General features: G+C 50.8%; 1 protein-coding gene across 1 annotated transcript; it reads right to left on the reverse strand.

The window, feature by feature from the left end:
* Window positions 1-732: 732 nt before the first annotated feature.
* LOC308336041 (transcription initiation factor TFIID subunit 2-like) lies at window positions 733-6,477 on the reverse strand (the record flags this gene model as incomplete). The annotated part of the gene is made up of 1 exon (XM_080793285.1): window positions 733-6,477. The coding sequence occupies one exon, from the start codon at window positions 6,475-6,477 to the stop codon at window positions 733-735; it is 5,745 nt and encodes a 1,914-aa protein (XP_080649411.1).
* Between the last annotated feature and the right edge of the window lie 6,259 nt (window positions 6,478-12,736).

Raw genomic sequence — 12,736 nt, forward strand, 5'->3', positions numbered from 1 at the left:
TATTATAATAATGCAGAGAATCGGTTACATATATCTGGACTGAGAGTTGAATGACACAAAAGAGCCAGGCCTTTACGGACACAAGAGTTTCTCTCTCTCTCTCTCTCCTTAGTTTAACTATAGGGAACAAAGAGTCTACCAACGCGCCTGAAGCCTGGAACGGCTGGTTCCGGTGCATCACAGGAACAAGGACAATAGTTGCAGAAGGAGGAGAGGACACTGGAGGAGCACGGACATTTCTTTTATTAGGTGCTAGTACAAGAAAAAGACTAACATTTCGACTTATGCTGTCTTCATCAGAGTTAATGACTCTATAATAATCTTGTCACCAGGAGGAAGGGTTGATGTCTGCCATGGACTTCATCTCCATCTGACCAGGTCCGTCTCTCCCCCAAACCTCAAGTTCTGGACATCTACGAGCATACTCTAGTCTGGAGAATTAGTTCCACAGGCACCCGGGGGCACTGCTCCTTTTAGTACCTTCAAAACCAGACACATTAACAGCTGGGGAAACTCTTTTATTTTGTCCCCACCCCGAGCTATCCTCAACCAATGCAGAAGAGACCATGCTGGGCAGGACCTATCCGGTTGAGTGTCCAAACTGAAGTATGCAGGCATTTTGTGGAAGCACCGCCCAAGGCAACGGTGTGGACACTTTGTAAATATTCTGTTTACATTCTCCGTGAATGTAACGAGCGCAGTGATTGGGGGGGAAATGCACGTGACGGGAGTTCAAGGTTCAAGGTTCAACGTGTACCTTTCCCTGTCCTTCCTCCTCTTGCCCTCGCTCTTCTTCTTGTGAGTGTGTTTGGATGTGTCCTTCCTGTCGTGTTTGGATGTGTCCTTGGTGTCGTGTTTGGATGTGTCCTTCCTGTCGTGTTTGGATGTGTCCTTCCTGTCGTGTTTGGATGTGTCCTTCCTGTCGTGTTTGGATGTGTCCTTGGTGTCGTGTTTGGATGTGTCCTTCCTGTCGTGTTTGGATGCGTCCTTGGTGTCGTGTTTGGATGTGTCCTTCCTGTCCTTGGTGTCAAATGTGTCCTCCTGAAGCCTCTCCCCGTCCTTGTGATCGTCCCGGCTCTCGCGCTTTTTCTTGTGTTTGTGTCTCTCCTTGTTCCTCGCGGTAAACGTCTCGCTCTCCTCCTCGTGCCTGCGCGTACGTTTCTCCCTCTTACGCGTGTCTCTGTCTTCCATCTCTCTGCTCTCATGTCTCTCCTCCTTACGCTCGTCTCTGTCTTCCATCTCTCTGCTCTCATGTCTCTCCTCCTCACGCTCGTCTCTGTCTTCCATCTCTCTGCTCTCATGTCTCTCCTCCTTACAAGTGTCTTTGCTCTCGCGTCGGTGCTTACGATTATCCTCACACCTGTCTCTGTCCTCCCGCTTATCACGCTTGTGTCTTGCGGTATGTGTCTCACCGTCGTCGTCCTTCTTCTTGTAGCTGTCTCTTTCTCTGTCTCTCTCCTTCTCCTGGCTGTCATTCTCGTGTTTCGGCCTCTTCCTCACGGTGTCGCTGTCCTCCTTACTGTCCCGCTTTCGCTTGTGTCTCTCCTTATCCCCGTCTTTCTCTGTCTTATTCTCTTGAGTGTGCTTGTGTTTGTCCTTATCTCTGACTCTATCGTTCTCCTTCTTACTCTCTTCAGTGTGCTTGTGTTTTTCCATATCTCTGTCTCTATCCTTCTCCTTCTTACTCTCCGGGGTGTCCTTGACTCTCTCCTTATCCCTGTCTCCACCTCTCTCCTTCTTGCTGTCATGTCTGTGCATGTCCTTTAATGTTCGCGTATCGCTGTCCTCATTGATCTCATGCTTGTCTTTGCCCTTATCCCTGTCTCTGTCTTTCTCCTTCTTACCCTTGTGAGTGTGTTGGTCTTTTTCCTTACACCCGCCTCTGTCTCTCTCCTTCTTGCTGTCGTGCTTGTTGTGGACATTGCGTGTGTCCTTCTGCGTCACCTTGATGACCTCTTTGCTCTCATGTATATCATTATCTTTATTATACCTCTTTAATCTGTCTCTCTCTGATTTGCTCTTGTGAGCGTTCCCGTCTTTGTATCTGTCTCTGTCCTTCTCCTTGTGATTCTCCTTATCAGTAGACGTCTCTCCTCTCTCCTCTTTGCTCCGACGCTTGCGTTTCTCCTCCTTCACAGCATCCCTCTCTGTGTCCTTCTCTTTGCGCTCGTGCGCATGCTTGTGTTTGCGCTTCTCCTTCTGTACAGTAAACCTCTCTGTGTCCATCTCTTTATGTTTGTGTTTTGAGTTGTCGTCCGTCTCCCTGTCCTTATCCTTGGCCTTTCTCTCACTCTCCCTGTCCTTATCCTCTGCCTTTCTCTCACTCTCCCTGTCCTTATCCGTGGCCTTTCTCTCACTCTCCCTGTCCTTATCCTCTGCCTTTATCTCACTCTCCCTGTCCTTATCCTTGGCCTTTCTCTCATGCTTGTGTTTCCGTTTCTTCCGTGCCTCCTTCCTCTTCCTCTTGTGCTCGTGGAGGTGGTGGACGGGGGAAGTAGTCTCCTTGGAGAAGGATGGCGTGGGTGTGGCAGGCGCGCAATGCACGGGCGTGGTGGGCGCGGAAAGCACGGGCCGTTCGATCGACGACGGCGGTTCTTTACCCGGTGTCTCCAGTGGGTCGACGTCATCGGAATTGGAACGGAGACTCTGATCAAACGCTTGGCTGTCCGTTTCCACACCGACGACGTCCTCTTCCATCACGGTGTGTCGGATCTTGCGGCGGCGGCGTCCTCCTCCTCTGCTCTCGCCCTCGTCGGCCCGCTGCCTTAACGGCTCCGGGGGACCGTCCGGAGGAACGTCCTCTCTGTCTCTGTCCTCCTCTGCTCTGTCCTCCTCTGGGGGACAGTCCAGAGGAACGTCCTCCTCGTGTTTGTGGCTCTCCTTGTTCCTCGCGGTCAACGTCTCGCTGTCCTCGTGTTTGCGCTTACGTTTGTCCTTCTTACGAGTGTCCTTCTTACGAGTGTCCCTGTCTTTCCTGTCATGTTCCTCCTCCTTACACGTGTCTCTGTCCTGTTTGTCTTTGCTCTCATGTTCCTCCTCCTTACACGTGTCTCTGTCCTGTTTGTCTTTGCTGTCGCGTCTGTGCTTTCGATTCTCCTCTTTGTCTCCGTCCTCCTCTGCTCCGTCCTCCGCCGGGGGACAGTCCAGAGGAACGACGCCCGCCTTCCTCCTCGAGCGCCGCGGGGGCCGGGGTTTCCGCACGCCGCCGACTCCTGCTCGGGGGATTGGCCGGTCTGGCTCCTTGTCCGTAGCGGTGCGAGCGTCCGCCGGTCCTTCGGGAGTGTGTGCCACGGCGTCGTTGATCCCCGGCTTGGACTCGAGCACAGCGGCGTGCGGCATCTCTCTGCGGTCGTCCGGCTGTTGAGCCCCCGGGCCCCCCGGCTCCGGGGAGGAGGAGGAAGGCAAGCAGGACGGGCGCGTCTCGCCAAACAGGGCGCGATAGAGGGTGACGGCGTCGCAGCGCAGCCGCCAGTCATGGGAGGAGCCGGAGTTCATCAGCGTCCACAGCCGCTCCACCAGGGCCTCGTCACGGAGAGGCGAGGAGACCGCTGCAGCGGTGAAGGGCGGGTTCTCTGCCAGCGCGCCTAGCACCTTGTGCCTGACGTAGGGAACCGGGTCGCTCTGGGCCACGTCCAGGAGCCCCGCCAGCTCCGCCGGGCTCCGCTCCGCCCTCGTGTAGTCCACCAGCGCCTCCAGCGCGGCCACGCGGACGTCCACAAAGTGTCCGTACTCGGCGTAGGACGCGAAGATCGACGGGTCGCTGGGAACGTGACCGCTCCTCTGGAGCCGGCGGATGGCCCTCAGGCAGTGCACGGTGACGGCGTTCCTGAAGCTGGGCAGCAGCTTCTCCATGTTGAGGAAGCTGGTGATCTCCTCCAGGACGAGGCGAGCGTCCGCGCTCAGCCCATGCGCCGTCGCTGTCGTCGTCGCCGGCGGCTGCGCCTTGTCCTCGATGCCACTGGAGGAGGAGGCCACCGATGACGCCGGAGGGGTCAGGGAGTTGGCCAGTGCGTCGACCAGGTCTGCGCGGTAGTAGCCGTCCGAGAAAGCGTTCTTCCGGTTGTCGTTGTACTTGATCAGGGCGACGACGAAGCCGAGGACGTCCTTGGGACAGACGTTCTCACGGGTGTCACGTAGCAGCGCCATGGCGGCCGGCATCGTCTTCTGCAGGAAGTAGCTCTGGAAGTTGCTGAAGTCGTTGGTTTTGACGATGCCGGGACACGCCTTGCAGCAGAACATGGCAGCGAACAGGGAGCGGAGGCGGCCCTCCTGCGGCCACGCGCCCGCCGCCGCGGCGTTGCCGATCTGGGCGAGGCGGAAGCAGGCCTGCATGCGGACCCTGTAGAAGCACTGCTCGTTCTCCAGCACGTCGACCAGCGCCTGCGCGGACGCCGGCGTGGGGAACGCCTCCAGGGCCGCCGCGGCCTCCTCCTGCGCCACGGCGTCCCTTTCGAAGCGCAGCTGGTATTGCCACATGAAGTCGGCCTGCTCCAGCCGCACGCGCCGCAGCAGGCACATGTCCGGGTCCACGCGCACCCACAGCAGCGGCGAGTCGGCGTCCATGGCCGAGAGGTCCATGTCCACCTCCTCGCCGCTCACCAGCGGGATCTTCTTCTTCTTGTTGCGCCGGCTCTTGGAGTGGCACGGGATGTCGAGGCGCACGCCGCTTTTCTCCTCCAACTGCAGCGTGTGGTCGAACGAACCGTCCAGCTCCTGCACTGTGACCTTGATGGGCCCCACGTAGCGCCGGCGGGTTCCGTCCTGCCGGATCTCCAGCTCCAGCACGTTCCTCTTGCGGTTGAAGGCGAAGCTTCCCAGGAAGACAGCGGCGCTCTGGTCCACCCACTGCCCGATGAGCGGGGCGACGTCTTTGCCCGAGACGTTGGAGATCAGCTTGAGGAACCCGTCGGTGGAGACGAGCATCTGGCTCCACGCTGGCCGCTCCCCGCGAAGAGCCATCGTCTGGTGTTTCTGCTGCGCAGACGCAGTGGCCGCCGTGCCGGCCAGGCTGAGAAGCTTGCCGACGACCTGCAGCATGAACTCCATGCTGACGTGCTTCTCGATCAGCCTCATCAGCAGGTGAGTCTTGCGTCGGAACATCTTGCGGTACTCCCAGGACAGTGTGTTGGGCCGCCGGACGGCGAAGTGGAGGTGAGACGACTGCGTCGTGTTCACGTTGCTCTTCTCCGTGCCTCCGCCGAGGGTCGGGTGCAGCGCGACGGCGTCTCCCGTCCTCAGCTCGTACTCCACGAGCTTGTCCAGCTCCTCCTTGACCCAGTGTCGGTACTCGTTGACTCCGAAGGCCTTCTTCAGGTAGAGGCCATAGACGTAGCCCGAGATGCCCTCCGGCACCCACCGGTCGGCCCAGGACGCCCCGGAGATGAAGCAGCCGAAGAACTGCCGCGCCAGCGCCCGCGCCAGACAGAGGCGCGTCAGCGGGCTCTGGTCGATGATGGCGGCGCCGTGCAGCAGGTTGGTGCTGAGCACGCTCATGGACGTGTACGAGGACGCCTGCGCGTACGCCTCGTCCACGAACACCGTCTTGAAGCTGCCGTGCGGGTAGCGGCACGACAGGATCTCCTCGTAGAAGTCGAAGGCGTCGCGCAGGAATGCCACCGAGTGCCGGAGCAGCGGCAGCAGCCGCGGCAGGCAGAAGTGCGTCACCCCGTGCACATGGGGGTCCGCGAGGATTTGGAAGGGCCCCACGGCCAGCGAGATGTTGGGCGCGGCCGTGGGCACGGAGAGCGCATAGCGGAAGGTCTTCCGGCTCATGTCCTGCGTGTAGACGGTCTCCAGCAGGTCCCCGCACGACACGGCCGTCATGCACGCGTCCACGGTGAACTCCAGCCTCCAGGTGCACAGCTCCGAGTAGGAGTCCACGCAGGGGAACCAGAGCCGGGCCTGGTGTCCAACAGAGAACATGTGAGCCGCTCTCTCGGCCATGCTTCCGTCGCCGCTGCCGGGAATGACAAAGTGGAGTCCGCCCTTGGGCCGGTCCAGGTGAAAGTCCACGCGCACCTTCAGCGCCTTCGGATCATCGCCTGCAGCGTCATCCCGTTGCTGTTGTTGCTGCTTCCGGAGGACGTCGGACTGCGACGCAGTAGTCGGGACCTCGATGTCCAGCTCTCCGCGTCCTCCGTCCCCCCCGTCGGGGTCCACGGCGCTCACGGCGGCCGCGCAGGCGGCCGTGAAGTTGCCGAGGCTGCGCTGCTTGGAGTCGTCGGGGCGGCACACCTCCAGCGTGGGGTCGCTGTAGCAGAACCGGGCCTCCGTGTCGTCCACGTGGACCCCGTGGATGCTGCACTGCTTGCAGTTGAGGCGAATGCGCGCCAGGTCGCCGCCGGTCGGCACCACGGTCAGCTCCACGTGGCCCGTCACCGACCTCTTCTGGAAGTTGATGCTGCTGATGCACACCACCTGGTGGCTCAGCTTGAAAGGACGGGTGCTTTCCCATCCTTTGTCTTTCTTTCGGTTCATCTTTCAAAACATGCTAGGAAACGGATGGAGGGGGATGGGGGGGTGGGGAGTGTATGTTTTTTTTTATCTATTTGGACGTCAATTCAAACTTTACTATATATAATTTTAATTCATTATTACTCTTAAGTAACTGTATTTTACGGAAACGGTTGCACGTCAACGTGTTCAAACCTGATTGCCTTTTGTATTGTCCAGTATTGTTTATATGACGAAGCTGCGATAATATCTCTGCCCCTTGATTGGCCGGCCTGTAGTTTTTGTGTCAATGTGATTTGACTGGATGGTTATTGATTCATATTATTTTCATAAAGTGTGGAGATTATGATATTAAACAGTTATATGTAGAGCTCTGAACAAGCAGCTTGTTGCCAATGAAAACGGACTTCAGCAACAAGGGTTTAATTTGTACAGCTTTTCGGCACTATGATGAGGCACACCCAATATAGGCTGAACAGATGTCTGGTGTGACGTCACGCGTGACATAAACTGTTGCCACGCGACGCCCATCTCCGCAGGGCGACACCCATCTCCGAAGGGCGACGCCCATCTGCAACAGGGCGACGCCCATCTGCGCAGGGCATAGCATCATAAACCGTTGCCGCGCAACGCCCATATGCGCAGGGCATAGCGTCATAAAATACTTTTGGTATTTTTGAATGTATCTATCAGTGTTGCTATAGCCCATGGTCTCGGACAGCATACTATAATAGCAGGCTGTTTGAGGATTTTTGAGGATTTGAAAAAAAGGCGTAAATCACTCCGAGACCATGGATCTCGAGGGATTTTCGTCTTATAGTAAATATAGTGCTTTCAATTAATGCTAATGTTTCTCATCCTCCGCAACACTCCGCAATTTTTTTTCTCCAAAAATTAAAAAAACTATGGGCTATAACCCATCGTTTTTTTTCTTTTTCAAATCCTCAAAAATGATGTTAAACGGCATGCTATATTATGCCGTACGATATGGGCTATAGCCCATGGTCCAAAATGATGAAAAACGAGAACTTTATAATGGCAGATTTTGGCACCAAAAAAATCACTTTCACCTAGAAACTCCATTCACACTTTTTATAATTCAGCTTACTGTGGACACACATGCTGGAACTTTTGACTTAGTTTCTGAGTTATTTAACTTAAACTCCCAATGCATTCTCAATGGCAATAGCACAAACGTTGACACGCAGTAGTAATCCTACATAATTACACCAATAAATCCCATTCAAACTTCTCTTCAAACACATTCAAAGGATCTGAGAAATGACAATTTAAAATCTTTTTATATTTACATTTAGGAAATTTAATTTGGAGGTTAGGTTTCGCCTCTCGACAAAGGGGCCCTTTACTGAAAAACTGTGAAGGTCCCTAGTAGTCTATAACGATTATTATCACTTCACAATATAGAGCTTTAAACATTTTAACAAACAAAAACAAAGCAACTTTAGTTTTAACCAAACAATAACATATGTTACAGTGACATGCATTAACCACTAGATGGCGTACTATCACATGGCGTTTTCCAGTAGTCCAGTACAATGGGCCGCAAGTAAATGTATATATATTTTTTATGTTCCTACAACAAAGATAAGTATAGGCCTGTAGCTATTTAAAAGATTAAAAAAAATAAAATAAAAAAGCTTTCAGAAGTGATGTATATTTTGTGCACCAAGTGACCCTTGTGATAATGGACAGATTAAACTTAGATACCGGGTAGGCTATATTGTGAACGTTCTTGACATTTTCTTTTATTTTTACCTGTCCTCTTTTTAGAGCAGTGGTTCCCAAAGTGGGGTCCGGGGACCCCCAGGGGTACCTGAGGGAGTTCCAGGGGGGACCCATCTATTTTGTTCATGTTCATAAAGTGCTAAAGTGTTTAAAGCAGTGGTTCCCAAACTTTTTCATGTCAAGGACCCCCAAATTGACACTACTTAGCCCGTGGACCCCCATTTGAAAATATATGCCAGGGACCCCCATAAGAGAAGACGTACACATTTAGACGTCTAAATTTAGACGTCTACATTTAGACGTCTGTATACATTTAGACGTCTACATTTAGACGTCTACATTTAAACGTCTGTATACATTTAGACGTCTACATTTAAACGTCTGTATACATTTAGACGTCTACATTTAGACGTCTACATTTAAACGTTTAAACTTAATGTAGACGTCTAAATGTATACAGACGTCTAAATGTAGACGTCTAAATTTAGACGTCTAAATGTGTACGTCTAAATGTAGCCGTCAAAATGTGTACGTCTTCTCTTATGGGGGTCCCTGGCATATCTTTTCAAATGGGGGTCCACGGGCTAAGTAGTGTCAATTTGGGGGTCCTTGACATGAAAAAGTTTGGGAACCACTGCTTTAAACACTTTAGCACTTTATGAACATGAACAAAATAGATGGGTCCCCCCTGGAACTCCCTCAGATACCCCTGGGGGTCCCCGGACCCCACTTTGGGAACCACTGTTTTAGAGGTGATCAGGAAAGGAAGTGAAATCAGCTTTGCACATGTTTGAAGTGGAAGGGGAGTTGTCAGAACGATATGCAATCTAATTTTAGAAAATCCACCATTACCAATCAAAGATCTACGGCAACTTTAGCAGGTCTGCAGACAGATTCTGGCTGCTCTCCCTCATCGGCAGTGTTGGGACCATTACTTTTAAAAAGTAACTAGTTACAGTTACTAGTTACATAATTTCAAAAGTAACTTAGTTACTTTACTGTTACTTAAACCAAAAAGTAAAGCGTTACTTCGAAAAGTAACTTTTTCGTTACTTTTCGTCTCGGCTCGCCGGTGCCGGTTCCGGTGAGCCGCCCCGCATCCAAAACACTTGGTGGAGAAAATATGCTATTTCCGTGCTCAGACCCAGGGACACGGGGACACAGCCAGCCAACCAGGGACACACATAGTTGTCTATAATAGAGTGGTTGCACCACTCAAAAAGAAAAACGGGCTCCCACTTCCAGGCCATTCACTCATGCCTTCAGTTCAGTACAGTGATAATAATACCAATAGCAGGGGGGACTGGTGGTGATTTTGATGATGCTATGTAGGCCTATCAATACATATTTATAGCAAACAACTAAATACAAGTAGGCTACAACCAACAACATGAGGGTTCCAGTTCCACTGCTCCAGTGAATGTTGTATACTGTGCAGGCTGAGATAGCTCATAGCTGCTCTTATTGGTGGTGGTGGCAATACTAATTTGAGTCTGGATTTATAAACAAAGTAAGACCAAAGACCAAAGACCTTTGGACCAAAGACCAAAGACCAAGACTGGCCTACCAGCATGTGCACTTAAGCCTCTCCAGCTGATCCAAAATGCTGCAGCTCGCTTGGTCTTCAACCAGCCAAAATTCTCACATGTCTCCCCCCTGCTCCGCTCCCTCCACTGGCTCCCGGTCGCTGCCCGCACAGAATACAAAACTCTGATGCTGGCATTCAAAGCAACCAAATGTATGGCTCCCCCATATCTTGCAAGTATGATCGAACCCTACAAACCCTCCCGCTCACTCAGATCAGCCAACGCAGGGAAGCTGGAAGTACCCTCACTAAAAACGCCGGGACAACGCTCCACACGTCCCAAACTCTTCTCCCTTCTGGCTCCAAAACTGTGGAATGCACTTCCCATTGCAGTCAGAACTGCAGCATCACTCCCAATCTTCCGCCGTAGTCTGAAAACCCACCTTTTCAGACTCCATCATGGCCCATAGCACTTACCCCACCCCCTTAGATAGCAATTCTGTAGACTTAGATAGCATTTGATACAGACTTATAGCATGTTATGTAGACAGCATAAGTGCATTGTATGTAGTCATAGCACGTCATAGTACATATGTGTAGCATAGTAGTATAGATGTATAGCTTATATGTATAGTTTCATTATAGATATTCCACTGTTACTTTCTTAGCTACGCATGTTTCATGATAAATGTCTTTATGTGATGTATTCCCATGCTTTTTGTTCTTGCTTAATGTAAGTCGCTCTGGATTAAGAGCGTCTGCTAAATGCCTAAATTGTAAATTGTAACCAAAACCAGAATTAATATTTGATATTCTACCACAGGTCGTTTCGAGGAAGCAATCTGATTGGTTGAAACAGCCTTCTAGCCGTGGGTTAAACCAGCACTGTTCACCACCTAATCAAAACAAAGAATTCAGCTGCTCTGTTCTCCCAGAGCGCTAGCAAACTCGGTGGCTAGGCTAGCTAGTTTCTTGGGAAGGTTGTGGTCGTAGTGACTACATCTGTCATTAAAAATATATATTCTTTCAGCGATTTTAATAGTTTTAAGGGTAACTGTGGTAGAATTGCAATATTACACTCGAGGGTGTGGGTTAACGTGATTATTGCCACTTCAGTGATGCTTTCGGAACTCGACTCCGTCTCGTTCCTGACCGCATCCCTGTCGTGGCAATAATCACGTTAACCCACACCCTCTCGTGTAATATTGCTTAAATCAAACACACACGCGCAAAGTCTCTTTCAGTATCTGTCCGTCTCTCTCTCGCTCAAAAGTAGCTATAGGCTACGCACACTGTCTCTCACACACACACACACACACACGCGCAGCCTCTTTCAGTGTCTGTCTGTCTCGCTCGCTCGCTCACATGATACACGACACGACACACACACAAACACACACACACGCGACCGACATAAACAAACACACGGTGGTATAGCCGGTGGGAATGGGATCATCATAATTTGCTGGGACTCAACAACTTACTTTGACTGTACTTTGTGCTGGATTCATTGGAGCAGCTGAAGGAAACAAGGAGGAATATAGCCATTTGCGATATGGGCGCCGCCATGACACTAGTCAGAGTAAACAAACTTGCGCAGTTGCGCTGCTGCGCATCACCACGTGTAGTACACACACACAAAAGCACACACACTCCTCCTCCTCCCCCTTCTCTCCCGCAAGGCATTGAAGGCAAGCATGACAGTTCTTCTCACATCATGTTTTGACCATTTGAAAATAGCCGATCTATAGATCTGCTATTTTCCAAAGATTTGTATACATTTGAAAACTTTAAATGGGACATTCTGCATAGTGAGTATAGGCTACTTTCTAGTTTTGGTACATTTTGATTTGATGCCAATACCTTCGTATTTTTACTCAAGTACATTCTGAATTCTGGACTTTTACTAGTAACAGAGTACTTCTTCTATAATGCAGAATTAGTGCTTTTACTTAAGTAAAACATCTGAGTAGTTTTTCCACCACAGCTGTTAGCCATCCTCCACGGCCCCCGGTCTGATGAAAGACCGGGGGCGTCTGTCGACGCTGGGACCGGGAACAGAGAATGAGTAATTAGCACTGATTTACAATCATCACGCTTCAGGGGGAAATAGATCAATTACTTGACCACTTGAACCCCACTATGCCTATTACTGGGGGGGGGGGGGACGCATTCGGCAACAAATACATCCTGGCAATGTGTCCCGTTTCGTTTTAAAATAGTTCAACTAGCCGATCTACACGTTGTGAGCTTGTAGATCGGCTATTTGAACTATTTTAAAAGGTTTTTCAAAATAGTCAAAAATGGCAAATAAGTTTAGGGATAAAGGGGTAAGGGATAACTGAACAAAGCGGTCAAAGTTTAGAGGGTATGCGACGTGTGACATCATCATCATCATACCTTGTATGATGATGATGTCACACGTATAGTGATGCATGAACGCCTACTGAGTGGCAAAAACTACTTCCTGGCCTTGACAGCCCAAACAGACAAGTCCTATCCGATTGCATTAAATTACTTTAAACAACATTAAATTAATTTTGCCACTCGATCTGCATGTGCATGTCCATACCCTCTATACAGTTCATGCAACTCAAGTCCGGTTCTCTGAAACTAGAGGGTTTAGGTGGTTAATGACTGTAATTTACCAATTCTGAAACAGCAAAATATAGAATAGGGAAAAGAAAACAGGAAAGATGCTGGTAATGAGATGGAAACCGCCCCATAACCTCAGTATCCACCGTTGGAAGTTATCCTTCTATGACGTCTTGAGTTTGGAGGCTCGAGCACAGCTGGGAGCAAGGACAGATTTCATCCAAGCCCTACTCACAGCGGCACAGAAGGTCAAATCAGGACTCCGTTAGGTTGAATACTTGTACTCCTGTAAACAAAGTCTGATGCATCCATGTTTGTCTGTTTCAATATCATTGTCACATTTTGTTAGAAAAAGAAACATGTATTATGTTATACGTACACACCATTGTTGTTTCCCTCTCCTGTAATGTCTGTGCT

This window comes from Protomyctophum bolini (genome assembly GCF_963924005.1).
Source record: "Protomyctophum bolini genome assembly, chromosome: 21".
NCBI classification, from domain to species: domain Eukaryota; kingdom Metazoa; phylum Chordata; class Actinopteri; order Myctophiformes; family Myctophidae; genus Protomyctophum; species Protomyctophum bolini.